Here is a 14,185-nt window from a genome sequence, read left to right on the forward strand (position 1 = left end):
TTTCTCCCAAGTTAAAAACCAAAGCTTAAATTTCTGGGGGAAAAAACCAAAAAATTTTTGGGTCTTTAAGAGCTGAGGATGGAAAGAGGAATAAAAGCTTCTTAAGACCTCAGATCACAGGACAAGGCTTAAAAGAACTACACTTTCTTTTGGATTCTACTGACTTTCCTCTTCTGTGAAACACGAATCATGAGTGTCTTGCAGAGTGCAGTGGCAGGAGGGGAATGGCTTTTAGGAACTTGCTGCTTTGCAAACCTTTTTTAATTCTACTTAAAAATGTTTGTAGGTATTTAGTAAGTGAAATCCACCTCCTACACACTCTCATCTTCTTCTCCTACTACTCTGAATGTTTTATTGCTCTAATTGAATAATGAAAATTGAGAGGGTTGAGGTTTCTTTTCAGTAACTTTGAAACAAGAGTGTTGTTTAGCCACACAATCAACTTAATGCCAATAGAATGTGTGATGCTTCACCCGGGGCAAACTGGGGCTGCCAGAAATGTCACTCTACTTGCCTGGGCATCCTGGGCATTATTGACCTTCCCTGTTGTGACGAGGGAGAAGTTGTATGCAAAGAGCACCAGCAAGGCCAGGGGCACCATGTACAGCTCCACGGTCCAGACGGTGACCACAAACACCTGGAGAACACAGACAAGTGTGGAAACAGAGAGACATGTAAGAAAGGCTGTCAGCCATCATCACTGTGCACATTCAGCCTTGAATCTCTGCTAACCCCACCCAGATTATTACTATTTTGGCAAAGAAATCTGCTCCCTCTCTTCTGTGTGAGCTCATTAGGCTGCTGCTTGTTGGCTTCTCCTCCCCTGTACCTGGGGAAGGAGAAGCCATGAACACGAGGTCAGCCCAAAGCTTCTCCACTCCTTCCTGGGATCCCTCCAGCCTGAAAACCTTTTGTGCTTGGTGCTGGTGTACAACAGATGGATTAGAGAGGTCAACCTGCTCCACCCATCAAACTCTAACTGCCAGGGGTCCTCTCCAGGCTAGGGAAGAGCATTTTCCTCTCGTGCAACAGGAGCTCCCTTGTCACTCCACAGGGGATGATCAGCAAATGCATCCTCACCATTAATCCACCAATACTCTTGGCACAGCAGCACAGAGAAAGGACTGTCACCTTGCAGGAGGCAAGGCCTTAGGCTGCACATGATTCATTGTTTTGGAAAGGGATCCAGTCAGCATAGTCTCCGTTCTCATACTCTTGCCATTTTTCAGCACAGCATATTCTGATTTCACTGGTTTTTTGGAGTCTCTTTTCCTAACAGCCAGTATGAGTCTGTCTGTTTGGACTGGTATCTGACAAAACTCACCAGAAGCAAAACCAGAAGCCAAAACTGGAACTGCAAAACACACAAATAATGTGATGGGGATCTAAAAAGCACATAGGATTTTTCAAAAAAACTGCATCAAGCCAAACTGCAATCCTATCTTACAAGTACCAACAACACCTGAACAGACTGCAAACTTGGAGGGGTTGGCAATGAAAAGTTAATAAACTAAATCCAGAACTGCCATAAAATGTATGTTGTGATCCCATTTCCTTTTCTACTCAGACATAGTGTTTCCAGAACTGCCTAATGCTGGTAGCAACTTGAAGCTATTTTAAGCAATCTCCTTCAAAGACAAGGCACAAACACATTTTTCTGATTTTTCTTTCCCCAAAAGAAACTGGTTTGATCAAAAACAACAACCACATTTTTAGAATAATACAGGTAAATTGAAATGAGTCAGATCCAGTAAAAGTATCTCAAACAACAACAAAGGGGAAAACTCTTTGGGTGATGAGGAAACTAAATCTCTACCTCGCCTCATCTTTGGCTTGCCAAATACTACATAAAAAGACAATGCTGGCAGTTGTAGAATGGGACATTAATGGCAATGTATTTTGTGTTATGGACCTGAAAGTGTAACCACACTGTACCACAGAAACACTTCCCATTGCATTCAGCAGTGTGAGAATTTACACCCCCACAAGACAGCAGCTTTTTAACTTTTTAAACAGAAAGACTTGTCTGACATCAGACAAATGGCCAGCTAATACCTGCCATGGGCCAAACATAAACCAAGAAACAATGCCTGTATCCATAACCTTGCCCAAACAGCACTTGCATTTTCTGGAGTGCACCTGATTTCATGTTAGCTGTTGCTATGCAAGGAATTCAACTGTCATCCTGTTCTTGGCATTTGTTGGCCTGTAAAGCAATCTTCAAGATATATTCATTTATAAAATGGGCTGACATCCAGGAAATATATCCCCATGCTATTGATTTGCAGCACAGGAATGTGGAAGACGATTTGGTTTGGGTTTTTTTTTCCTTTTTTGATCCTGTTGTTCAACATACTAAAAAATTAGAAGTGATAATGATTCACACAGCCACATTTCATATGTAAGCAAGGCAACAGAAACACGTGAATCCAGGCCAAGAATTGGTACTTGATTTGTCTTATAGGAGTCATGCATAACTTTAGCTAATAAAACCTTCAATAGTTTTGATATTCCCAGCTAAAACGTCCCCCATAAATGAAAAGTTCTAACCTGAACAAGTTCCTCTGAAGCTATTCCAACTCCCTTGGATGAATATATGCTTGTCTTTTAAGACAAAGTGAAGGTGATAACAGCTTCTGTCCTACCCTAAATGTTACTTAAAGAACAAGGACCTGTTATTATACACATCTCCACAGGTATCTTTCTCAGGCACACATAGATTAAAAAAAGACATCCATACAAACATACATCTGATCCTTACGTAAATTCCTTTCATAGAAATTCCCATTTCCAGATATTAATTCAAAACATTTGCCTCAGCCCAGGGGAGGGGGTTGCATTTGCACCTCCTCCCTGGGGTAGAAGCAAACTCAGCCTTCCCTTGATGCAGCAAAAAGACCCCACCAGCAGCCAGCCAGGCAAAGTCCTACAAGGAGTCAATGAAGCTCTTGAGGAACCTCTCTTCATTCACTCAATTGCAGGACTTGACCCAATTTTAGTGCATCTGTCACCATCCCATGTGAACATCACCCTGCTCGGCTGCAAGTGCAACACAACCTTGCAATCACAGGTCACTCAGGCAAGCTACGAAGCCAAGACCTTGGTGATTTTAGATCTTACAGTACATTTTGTGTATTATTAAGTTTCAGACCTCAAATAAAGCTTCATTACAAGATCTCACTGTGGGCTCAATGGGTAGCTGAGGCATGCTGTCTCCTCCTTTCTGATGCTGGCTGGTTAATCAACTGCTGAGTTATAACTCAGACAGTGAAGCTTTGATAGAGCTCCCACATCTCCTTAACAAGAGCTGCTTTGCTGCTATTGCCACAGTACAGGGAACTTTCATTACTGTGACACGACACAGACACAGGACAAATTGATTTAGCTATTCAGAAATTATTTAGCCTCGGAGGTATGGGAAATGATTGCTGTGAACATACAGTACATAATAAAAGTTCAGAGTGTGTTTATAGAGCGAATAGAAATATTTCTGCTGTTCTAACAGCCTTTTGAATCGTTCTGCAGCATGAGTTTTCAAAGCAGATCCCAAGCAGGCCCATGTCCTATTTTATCAACTTTCAGGGAGCTCCCTGACACTGACCACAGCACCAGCAGCCCTGTGACACAGATATCCACTCCCCAAATGACAAGGCCCTCAATCATGCATGTTTTTACTCTCTCCTCAGTGATACTTTATGCCTGGGAGTTCTTGAATTATGCTCCCTTAATTATTTTCTTATCAATAGTTTCATGCTAAAACTCAAGAATGCTTCAGCTGCTGATGTAAATAACAGCTAATGCAAGAAAGAGTATCTTGATTTCTTGTCATCCCCAGTCTGCTTTTTCCTAATGCATAAACTAGAAAAAGAACCCATTAACAGGTTCAGATCACTTTCCCAGTGCCACAGAAGTCAGGGACACAAACCATGGCCCTGCTTCAAATGATCCAGTTTCAACAAACCATTCCTTTCTTCAATGTTTCTTGTTGCTAGACCAAGTTCTGTCAGACAAAATCCATTACATTAATTGCTACTTTTTCTGCCGGGCTTCACACTGCTCGTGGGGGAAGTTAAAAGCACAGCAGCCAATTTCTAAACTAAGAGTTAAAGTAGTAGAATAGAGTTTTCCACACTACTCCCTTTAATGCAGTTTGAGAGTATAAAAGCCCATTATAAAAGTGAGCACTTTAATTCACAGCATTCTAAAACAATGATCAAAATAGAAACAGGAACAGGATAGACCTATCTTGAGGAAAAGAAAGAAAAAAAAGAGCTCTTGAAACTAATATTTAGACTAAAGCTCTACCTAAAAGACAACAGCAATATCACAGCCTTGGAGAAAGGACCACTTGATTTCAGCTGATTAATGTGTTGCTATTTCAAAGGGCCTAATAACTACAAGTTAAAGCTCTGGAGGTTTGGGAGCTGTTTCATCTGAAAATCATTGAAGAGGGGTCCAACTGTTCCTGTCAAGAAGCATGGAGTTTGAACAACCATGAGAGTGGCCCTTTTGACAGCAGCACAAAAGATGAGAGAAGGCAGTCTCAACTGAAAGTAAAAACAAACCCTTAGAAACACGTTTCAAATCTGGTTTTTCTGCCGCTCTGGTTCCAATTTAGCATCTGACTATTAAGACCAGATTTTAGACGGGTGTCTACTAAAATATGCCCATAAAACATTTGTCACCAGCAAACCCACAGTCATGGGATAGAACAGTTTTAAGAGGCTTAGAAACCTAGCACAAGATAGGATTTTCTGCGTGATTTTTCCACACAATAATTACAATTTTTCTAACTGTAAAATTAACAGGCTCTTTTTGACCTGGTAAGCCTTTTTGGTGCAGTGAGGGATGCTGTATTTTGTGACAGAATAACTCTTGGAGACGAGTGATGGGAGGAGAGTGATACATTCCATCAGATGGAAGAAATAAAAGTGAAAGGAGATTAAATGCATGCGAGGAATCTATGGTATAAAGTTATTTTCTTGGTCAGTGCAGGCTCCAATGCTAATGAAATGCCTCATCAGCAGAGCTGTGAAAAATATTGTTTGAAACCCCAAGTTTCAAAACCCACAATTTAACTGAACTCTAAACTTCTAACAGCTTCATCAAAAGTTTCCTCGCGATTTATAAACACGTTCTGTGTAACTTGTGAAGGCATGAGAAAAACTTGGGCTGATATTGCTGTGAACGTCCAAGTTTGGTTTTGAACTGAGCTACACTAAACCAGATCAGTGAATTTGATTTGAAACAGAAAGACGTGCTCCCCCTTATTTACAGGGGAGAGGAATTTTGTGTTTTTAACTTATTTCTGGGCTACAGACTTTCAAGTTGCCATGAATGCAGAAATGAAGCCCATAAAAAAGAAGAAATTTTTGAGAATAAATATTCAGAGATGAATTCTCAATTTTTGGGGGGTTTCTAAGCTTTCTGCTCCAAACAAAATACAGGATATTAGCCAATAACATAAGATACTGGCTCCCCAAAAGGGCGCTCGAATCCCTTGGAGGCAATAAGCCTGTCGACAACAAATTATTTCTGACAGATACTTATTCCTGCCCTTAGACAGGGAGAGCACAAGAGCAGAGGAGAGAATGAACACACTCACAGAGAGCAGTACATTTGTGCACATATAGCTGTGCATATGGAGACATCTCTTCCAGATATGGGCGATATGGATGCAGGAACACAGCAGGGCTGAGCCTCCACTGACAAAAATCAGGGTGCCTGGTGAGGGCCCAGCCTGATTGGAGTGCAGCAGTGAGGGTTGTGCTCCTGGGCTGGCTTTGCATGGAATTATTAAAAAAAAGAAGTTATGAAAAAGAATGGAAATTATCTTAATACAGCCCCATCTCGAGGCACAGCAAAAAAAAGGTTGAGGAAACCACATAGCATGTACTTCCCACTAAAGATCCTCTTCCAAAGAGGCATTCCAGAGTCCTTGTGACTGATACCCTCCTTCCCACATTCACCTGATGCTCCCTCACCTCACAGCGTGCTCTTACTGCACTTCACAGCTGCGAAACTGGAGCTCAAGGAGGGTCAGCTCTGAGCAGAGTCACTCCCTCATTGCAATGCTGTGCTGGAGAACGTGGCAGGAAGAGAAATTACACTTAAATAAACCAGCACCGGCAGAAGAAACCTATTTACTTTAGATTCAATTTGTTTTTTGTGTCCCTGGCAGAAGAACGGGGAGCATCTCGACGGCGGCGCGGAACGTGCGCTGTATTGAACGGCAATGACCAAAATCAAAAATGACCTGAAGGAATGGAGGCCTTTAAATATTTATGCCACATTACAAATCATCTCTGCATTGCTCCACACACCAGCGTACAACTTACTAATTTTTTTGAGGGTGTACCAGAAGGCAAAAAGCTCTTTGAAGTAATTGTGAGCACAACCGGAATTCAAAAACAAAGGCACAAAAAATCCACTTCAACATCCCAAAAGCCACACCAAAGAATCAAAAAACCTCAGTCTGCCTAAAGTGTGACTGCACAGAACCAAGAGGTAGAAATAAAGGACATGTTTGCACAATTTGTTTTACCATATGCATGAAGCTAATGTTCTTTTTTTCCTCAGGTAATGCCTTGGATAACAAACAACAAGCCGTGGTTGCCCAACCCAGTTTTCTGCGTAGGCTAAATGACACAAAGCCATGTCCTGCTGCCATATCCACATCCCAACTCTTCCCAACTGCATCTTGCTGAGTCAATGGCCCAGGATTAGCTCAAGGAGGAAAAAGGGGGCGCAAATTGCTGGGGAGTACTCAACTAGTACTTGACAATTTACATCACATGTGAAGATTAAACAAGAAAAAGGAGTAAAAGAATAAAGCCTGTGGAGATGGATGGGAACTCTGGTCAGCATGGTCACAATTTTACAAAATATTCAGAAGCAAAAGAAAAAAAAAAAAAACCAATGTTCCCCACTCGCAACAAAAAAAAGATTCAAAACCAATAAAAATAGTCCCAAAAAACATGCGAAAAAACTCATACTGTTTAAGTCAATATGTGTTAGGGCCTTTTTTGTCATTGCCTGATTTAGACTCTTCAGGGGGATCTCATTTTCTCTGCTGCTGGTAGGAAGTAGAGACTCATTTGTGTTTTAAATGAAAGCTGTGATTCATGTGCAATCACAGGACTCCTAAGAAATGGTGCTTTAAGAAGAAGCATGTTCTGCAAAAGTCGCAGAGAAATCAGAAGAGCTGACAATATTGCAATCTGTTCTCCACCATCCTCTTGGGACACTGCCGTCGGAAACTCCATCAGGGAAGGTTGGGATGCTACACTCAAGACTGCAAACACTTACAAAATGTCCCCACTCTGAGCCTGAATTACTGTTGTCATTACCACGTTCAATGGATTTATCCCCTACTCATAACAATGCCTGGAATCAGAAAGAGATAACAACAAAACAAAAACTAAGCTAATTAAAAAGGGACGGTTTTCTTTTATTCTGATTATTTTTGTTACATTAAATGAGGTTACCCAGCCTAGAAAAGTGGAACCAAGATCCATGGGTATATTTCTGTAATGAGGAGGTCAGGGAAGAGGCACTCAGTCTAAATTTATTTCACTGAATTTATCACTTGTAAAGTCTGTGTGTAATCTAAGATTTCTATATTGCATTCCAGCTATTTGACAAATACCTGGCACATTGGTCAGTGTGGATGATAATTCCAACATGAAGGGGTGCAGGCCTGGGGGTGTCACCTCTGTCCTCTAAAATACATGCATTTAACCCTCAAATCCAATACCCACTAGTCTAGTGGGTGCCCTGTCCAATTTTCTTGTGGTTCCTACTTTATCCCTAATCCCTATAAGAGTTTAAACCAAAATCAGATCCAACAGGGGTTTTGGGTTCTATATTTATGTATGTACAACAGTTTTAGAGTAAAAGATTTCAAATCCTTTTAGGCGGCAGACACTGAAGAAATAGCTGTTTGCCAACATGCTGACTGGTCTAATTTTTCCCTCATGCTTTTATCTAACGTATTTTACATTTCCTGTGCCAAGTAAAATACAGTTAAGACCCTCAAGCAGTAAAGCTTAAAATCAGGAAAAAAAAAAAAAGGAAAGAAAAAAAAATATTACAACAGTTTTCTATGTTTTGGGGTAATCCTCTGGGGATAAGCCAGGGGAATAAATCTGCATGCTATTTCTAAAGAGGTTACTATCACAGACTAAGGTGACTGGAGAAGATCCCAAAATAAAGAGGGGGTGACATGCAAACATGTAAGGGGGAAAAAAACAATCTGTTGCTTTATATCATAGATAACTTAAATGGTCATTTTTAATTCTCATGTTTTCATTTGATTATCAGTAGGATCACAGCTCTGGAATTATTCTCATACACAAAGTTACAATCTATTTGCAGGGAAGACAGGCACTATGCAAGTTAAAAGCCTGATCTTATAGTAAATAATTCTTCCAAAAGGCACCAGAAATAAAATATTCGTGCTATTTAAAAGAAGGCAAAGACGTAGGCAAATTTTATTTATTCTGGATAAGGTGAACACCTTAAAAGGGTCATGAAAAAAAAATAATCATTAGCTGAGCTGATAAATGTCCACTTATTTGGAGATATATTTGTAAACATTTTGAGAAACATTAGCAACAAGAGACAGATGGTGACGTAATTGCTCACAGTGGAAGGAGTGGTGGTGGAAGTGCTCTTAAATTTGGGCTCTCAACTGGGTTCCAATTGGTAACAAATGGGAGTCTTAAATGATCATGTTTAAAGTACTTTAATGACTCCTCCTTCACGTTCATAATGTAAATTAGAATGGGTAAAGGAAAAAGGGCTCTCTAATAAAGCAAACATGTTAAATTAGACTGTGTTCAGCGAGAATCACACATAAGGTTACTTCCCTGGCATCTACAGCTATGGCACAGGGGGAAAAAGAAAAAATCAAAAACCAGGTTTGTAGAACCTGGCAGTAAACCCAGACAAATGAGGAATAGATGATTGTAGCACAATTGGTGCAAAACTCCCTGGTACTCTCTATTCAAAAACCTCCAGTCCTAAAAAAAAAACCATTTCCAGACTGAAACAGAGCAAAGGAACAAAACAATAATTTTTAAAAATCCCAAACCAGTAAACCAAGACCACAAACCCAGAAATCTAAAAGCACCTCTAAAGCACATATAAAGCAGTGAGATTATATCTTTAAAGGCAAAGAATTCCAGATTATTTATCCTCTGTCCTTAAACTGTACCTGGGATTCCCCAGCACATCCCCATGCCAGAGCCCAGAAAATCTCTTTATCTGCCTGGGATAGATTTCCCACAGTGAAGAGGAGAAATGCAGTTCATAACCCCAGCCCTCCCCACACCTGACACACACCCAGGACACCAGGAACAGTGTGATTACACAACACTTAAACAATTCCAGCAGGTTCATAATCTGCAGTGTGACAAAATTGCTGCGTTACAGAACAAATGCATGGAGCTGACTGAGGCTCACTGTAATTATACCCTGGATATGTTACCATTGTAAGCTAACAGCAGTGACACACAAAAACACCCCCTGTATATTGACAGCATGACTATGTAACAGAGATTTTCCACCAGCAGACCTGTAGCATCTTGCTTTCCAAAACACAGAATAATCTTTAAAAAACTAAAATTCAAAAAATTGCAAGACTCCCGCAATTTCAGGCAGCTGTTCAGGTAAAGCTAAAGCCAGGAGATTGTTTATTTTAATAAAGCTATTACATGTGCAACTCCAAATTAGGAATGGCAGGAGACTGGGGGATGCCTAAACCATCACCACCTGTTTGCCCTGAAAATCAATTAAAGTCACACTATCACAGCAATCCCTTCCTAGCTAATAAAAGTTATACAGCTTCAACATGCAGCTTTAGGTGCTTTGAGGGAATGTGCCTGAAATCTAAATCCTGAGTCTCACATTACTTCAACACTAAACACAACTCTGAACCACTGTAAAACTTGCTTTTTTGGGGTTAGAGAAGGTGTTAAGAGAAAAGAGATCCCGAAATGCTGTTTTGATGCAGTGGATTGAACTAATAATCAGTAAATTCTAACGATTCAGCCAAGAACATTATATAGAGTTTGAAGTAGGAGAAAACTGAAGTCCTTTATGACACATGCCTGTTCAACATATTCTGTGCTGCAGAACAGATCCAACTTTACAAGTTGAAAGCAAGGGCAGTAGAGACATCCCAAGTGTTTTAGTAATTAAACGAATATGCATAATGAACCATATGCCCAAAGGGCCTGTTCTTCATGTGGGCCAGATTTTTGTTTGAATTTTTAATTTTTATATACAGATGAAACATTTCATGTAATATAGCAACAGTGCAAAGGAACATGCTATGCAGGAAGGGAAGGAGGAACTACCCATCTGAGAACGATCAGAATACACTTGATGAATTCTGCTCCTCAATTTCCGATTCAGAGCCAAGAGGGCTTTAAAAAAAAAAAAAAAAAGAAAGAAAGAAAAAATCTTTTTTCTCCTTTGAACAGCTGTATTACTCATCTGCTCAGAGTCTAGAAAAGAGGCATTGAATATATGTATATTTATATAGGTCATATTTATACATTTATGTGTGAAATGGATTTGATACACCAACACATTTAGATGCTGCAAGACTAGCAAAAACACAGACACTATCAAATTGAAAAGCTTCTGATCCACCAGAAAAAATAACTACAGGATGGATCTCTGGTCAGCAGGACCTGTCACATTGTGTGAGATGCAGTGAAACAGGACACACTCACATCTGTCTGTGAAACAGGAACGGGCATTTGGAAAAAGATGGGTCAAATTCCACTCCTGTTACAGTAATGTTGCCCTACTGTGAACGTGAGGATACCACAGCCTTGTTGCAGAAATGTTAAATCTCCCAAGTTCTCCTGGGGTGGAGCTGTGCTTCTCCTTTCTCAGTAATATTTACCTTTTTGGTAAATAGGTAAATTTTTTTGGCCATCCCTTCCCCTAAAGTACTTTCCAAGCAAAAGCAGCATCTTTTGCAAATGAAAACTAATTTTAAATATCTGGACTGCCAAATAATAAACTGGTTCTTTTAAGTGGTTCTGATCCACTTAAAAAATTAGTGACACTGTTTTTTTACCACACTGACAGGCACTTGTCAGTGTGGACATTCTAGTTCAGAAGCAGAAAAACTTTCCTGCCTTGAGCTTTACCAGCTTTCTGAGTGCATTTTTGTTTCAGGCTTCATGGACCAAGAGAACCCAAATGCTAATCAGACTTAGTGAGGGGGAGGAAAATTTTGGGAGTAAATAGCAGAATGCCTCACAGTAGCTGGGGAAACACCAGGCCAGCAATAAGGGGTGGAGACCATAATGTGAGCACTTCCCAATTAAAAGGGCGACTTTTCATCAAATTCAGCACTTAAACTTTTTCTGGCACTTCAGGAACTCCTATAACCAAAAGTAAGTGGCATGGCAATGTAAGAGCAACCCTAGTCTCAGGACTTAGAGTATTTAAATACTGAAATAGTCGTAAATAGCAGCATTCATTGCTCTCAGTCCTAATTTGGGATCTGTGCTTTTGCCACTGCTGGCTTTGCATGATCTAGTGGTCTCCATGGAAAGACAGATAAACTTCAACAGCTGTCAGAAGGCAAAAATTGACAAGGAGCATCACCTTGCCCGACTGTTTAAATCCTTTAAGGAAGTGTTGCAGCAATTAGAGAGGGAGTTTAATCTTTGCAGAGTGCATTAACACTCTCCGACCTCCCAGACAATAGATCAGGCCTCAGACACATAATGCTTCCCCAAGGCTTTTTAACCAGAGCATTTGATCTCATCCCCTTCTCTGTGTCTTACTGTAGGTATCCCTGTGTGAGACAGGATTCACTGGGCACTAAAGGACCACTGGCTCTGCCAGTATTCACACAACTTTCAAAAAAGAAAGCAGGGATTGCTTTCATTGCAAGGCGTGCTGCTGCAGTACTACCGCTTCCCAGAAGAAGGAGAAAAAAAAAAAAAAAAAAAAAAGAAAAAGAAACAAAACAAGATTAAAACCATCCAGAGTAGCTCTGCAAAATGTCTTCATTTTTATTAATCTCATATTTCCTTTCTACTGCCACTGTTTATTTCCCAGCTTTGGAATATAAATCTATTTTTTGGAAAAAAAAAAAAAAAAAAAGCTTAGATTAGTTTTTTATTCATAGAAACAGTTATCTGATAATATTTTCAAAATACTTCATTTCTTAACCCCTGCAGAGGGACTTAAGGGAAAGGGAATTAGGAAGACAGGTCTAGTTTATTAAGGAAATTGAAATATATCATTGCAAATAATTTTCCCAAATGTGTACATGGAAGTATCTGGGGAAGTTTTCTTAACTGCTGGAACAAGTCATCATCTCATTCCTGATGGGCATGTTCAGTTAAGAAAAAATAAAGAAGCTAATATCTCTGTATCAATTATGCATTTCCCATTTAATATTCTAAACATTTTAAGAAAATTTGCTTAGTGCAAAATTTTTAATGGAATTAGGCTGTCTTTGCCATCGTGTTCTGACAGAAGCCACATCTCCTATGGCCAATACATAATGGGAGGATAAAAGCAGCTCACTGGATTCCTACCCACTGCTAAAAAATGGGTGTTGCACTCTCCCTAAGCACTGGGGGCTCTCCCCCCTATGCAATGCTTTTGAGGTACCCTTATGGCTCAAAAATATTTAGACGAGGCTATTAATGCTTTTCATTAGCAGCAGGGTTTTATTTTACTTTTGCAGACCTACAAAAAGTGCCTTTTTGTGGAGTGCCTGCATTACAAAAAGGTTTGGCTGCTGTTGAAATGGGTATCTCAAATTTGCCAAGCCAAGTGCATCACAAATGACAAAAAGGTCACATATACCCAGTATATTTAAAAACAAGCAAGCCTTCAAAGTCAAAGTGTAATGCAGTTATTTCTAATCTGAACAAACAATAGAATGCATCTAATGAAAGCTGACAATTGGCTTTGATACAGAGATGTGCTGCTCTCCTCTTCCATTAAAAGATGAAAGCTGAAGGGAAGTACAGAAGACAGCGACTTCTCCCAAAACAAAAGTAGAAAGTTCTGAACCTGAGCTAGCAAAGTAGTTAAAGGCTGTTTTAGTGAAGACTTTTGCTCACCTTTGGCACTCATCTCTCAGTAAACATGCTGACTTTACACAGGTAATGCTAAAGGTAAAATAAATCAGCATATTAGACTGGTACAAAACACTACATGTTCTACATACTTATTAACGCTTCTCAAAATCACAGTACTACCTTTAAAAAGGAAAAAACACCAAAAGCAACCAGCTAAGCTTGACTACAGCGTGAATGCCACAATTAAGAATAAGAGATTTAATTTTCATGAAGTTGTGGGGGAAGAGATCAAAACTCTATTGATGTTATTGGTAGCAGTGCAAACCTTTACTGTGGAAGCAGTCAGATTTATAAATAATTAATAGTAAAGATTTTTTTTTTTTAAATCAGATTTCTGGGATTTTGCAGTCATCCCACTGCTCCACATTTATTTTCAACTGAATATTAAAAAAAAGAGAAATGTAAGGGACATACCCTTACATTTAAGGTATTTTTACTATTACTGCTATCCTCAAACAACCCAAGAACTTTCTGGTTACTTAAGAATTACCTCTAAGTTAAAGCACATCGTAGTTGCTAATAAAGAAAAGTAAAGCTAAATGAGAACAAGCTTTTTAAAAAAGTGTATTTGCTCTGCAGCTTCTCTACTAATCTCTTTTTATTTCAGAACTTGTAAAGGATCCAACTCTTTCTTATTTAAAAGAAAAAAAGAAAAAAAGAAAAAAAAGCCCAACAAGCAAACGCCTTAAGAGAAATCCCTCAAGGTGTATCTATCTCCATCATAAAACCAAATGTTGCATTACCTTCAAATAGGAAATTTCTTCCAGTTGTCACGATTTCTGCAACTAGTGTTACATTAGCACTGAGAGAAAGGGTGAATTAAATTAAAAATAAAATAGTTCAAGCAAGAGAAAGAAAACCTGCCAGAAAAATCTGACAAAAGCCTGAATGCCAGAGCTGGCTCATTCCTGAGGGTCCATCGCCATCTACAGGCTTTTCCTCCCCTCAGAAAACATGATCGTTCTATTCACACAGGATCTTTGCCCAAAACGAGGATGTAGATTTTTTAAACTGCAGTTAAATAATACAGGTTTGCTGAAGCTAATGGAGTTACAGTG

The 14,185-nt window shown here is 39.5% G+C and overlaps 1 protein-coding gene across 1 annotated transcript in view; it reads right to left on the reverse strand.

Annotated features, from left to right (window-relative positions):
- MCTP2 (multiple C2 and transmembrane domain containing 2) overlaps positions 1 to 14,185 on the reverse strand; it is a 117,827-nt gene that overhangs the window by 22,043 nt on the left and 81,599 nt on the right. The window contains exon 19 of the mRNA XM_059482272.1: positions 515 to 637. Within this exon, the coding sequence (XP_059338255.1) occupies positions 515 to 637 (123 nt within the window). The remainder of the gene's footprint in view (positions 1 to 514; positions 638 to 14,185) is intronic.

Source organism: Ammospiza nelsoni, chromosome 14, assembly GCF_027579445.1.
Source record: "Ammospiza nelsoni isolate bAmmNel1 chromosome 14, bAmmNel1.pri, whole genome shotgun sequence".
Classification (NCBI taxonomy): Eukaryota; Metazoa; Chordata; class Aves; order Passeriformes; family Passerellidae; genus Ammospiza; species Ammospiza nelsoni.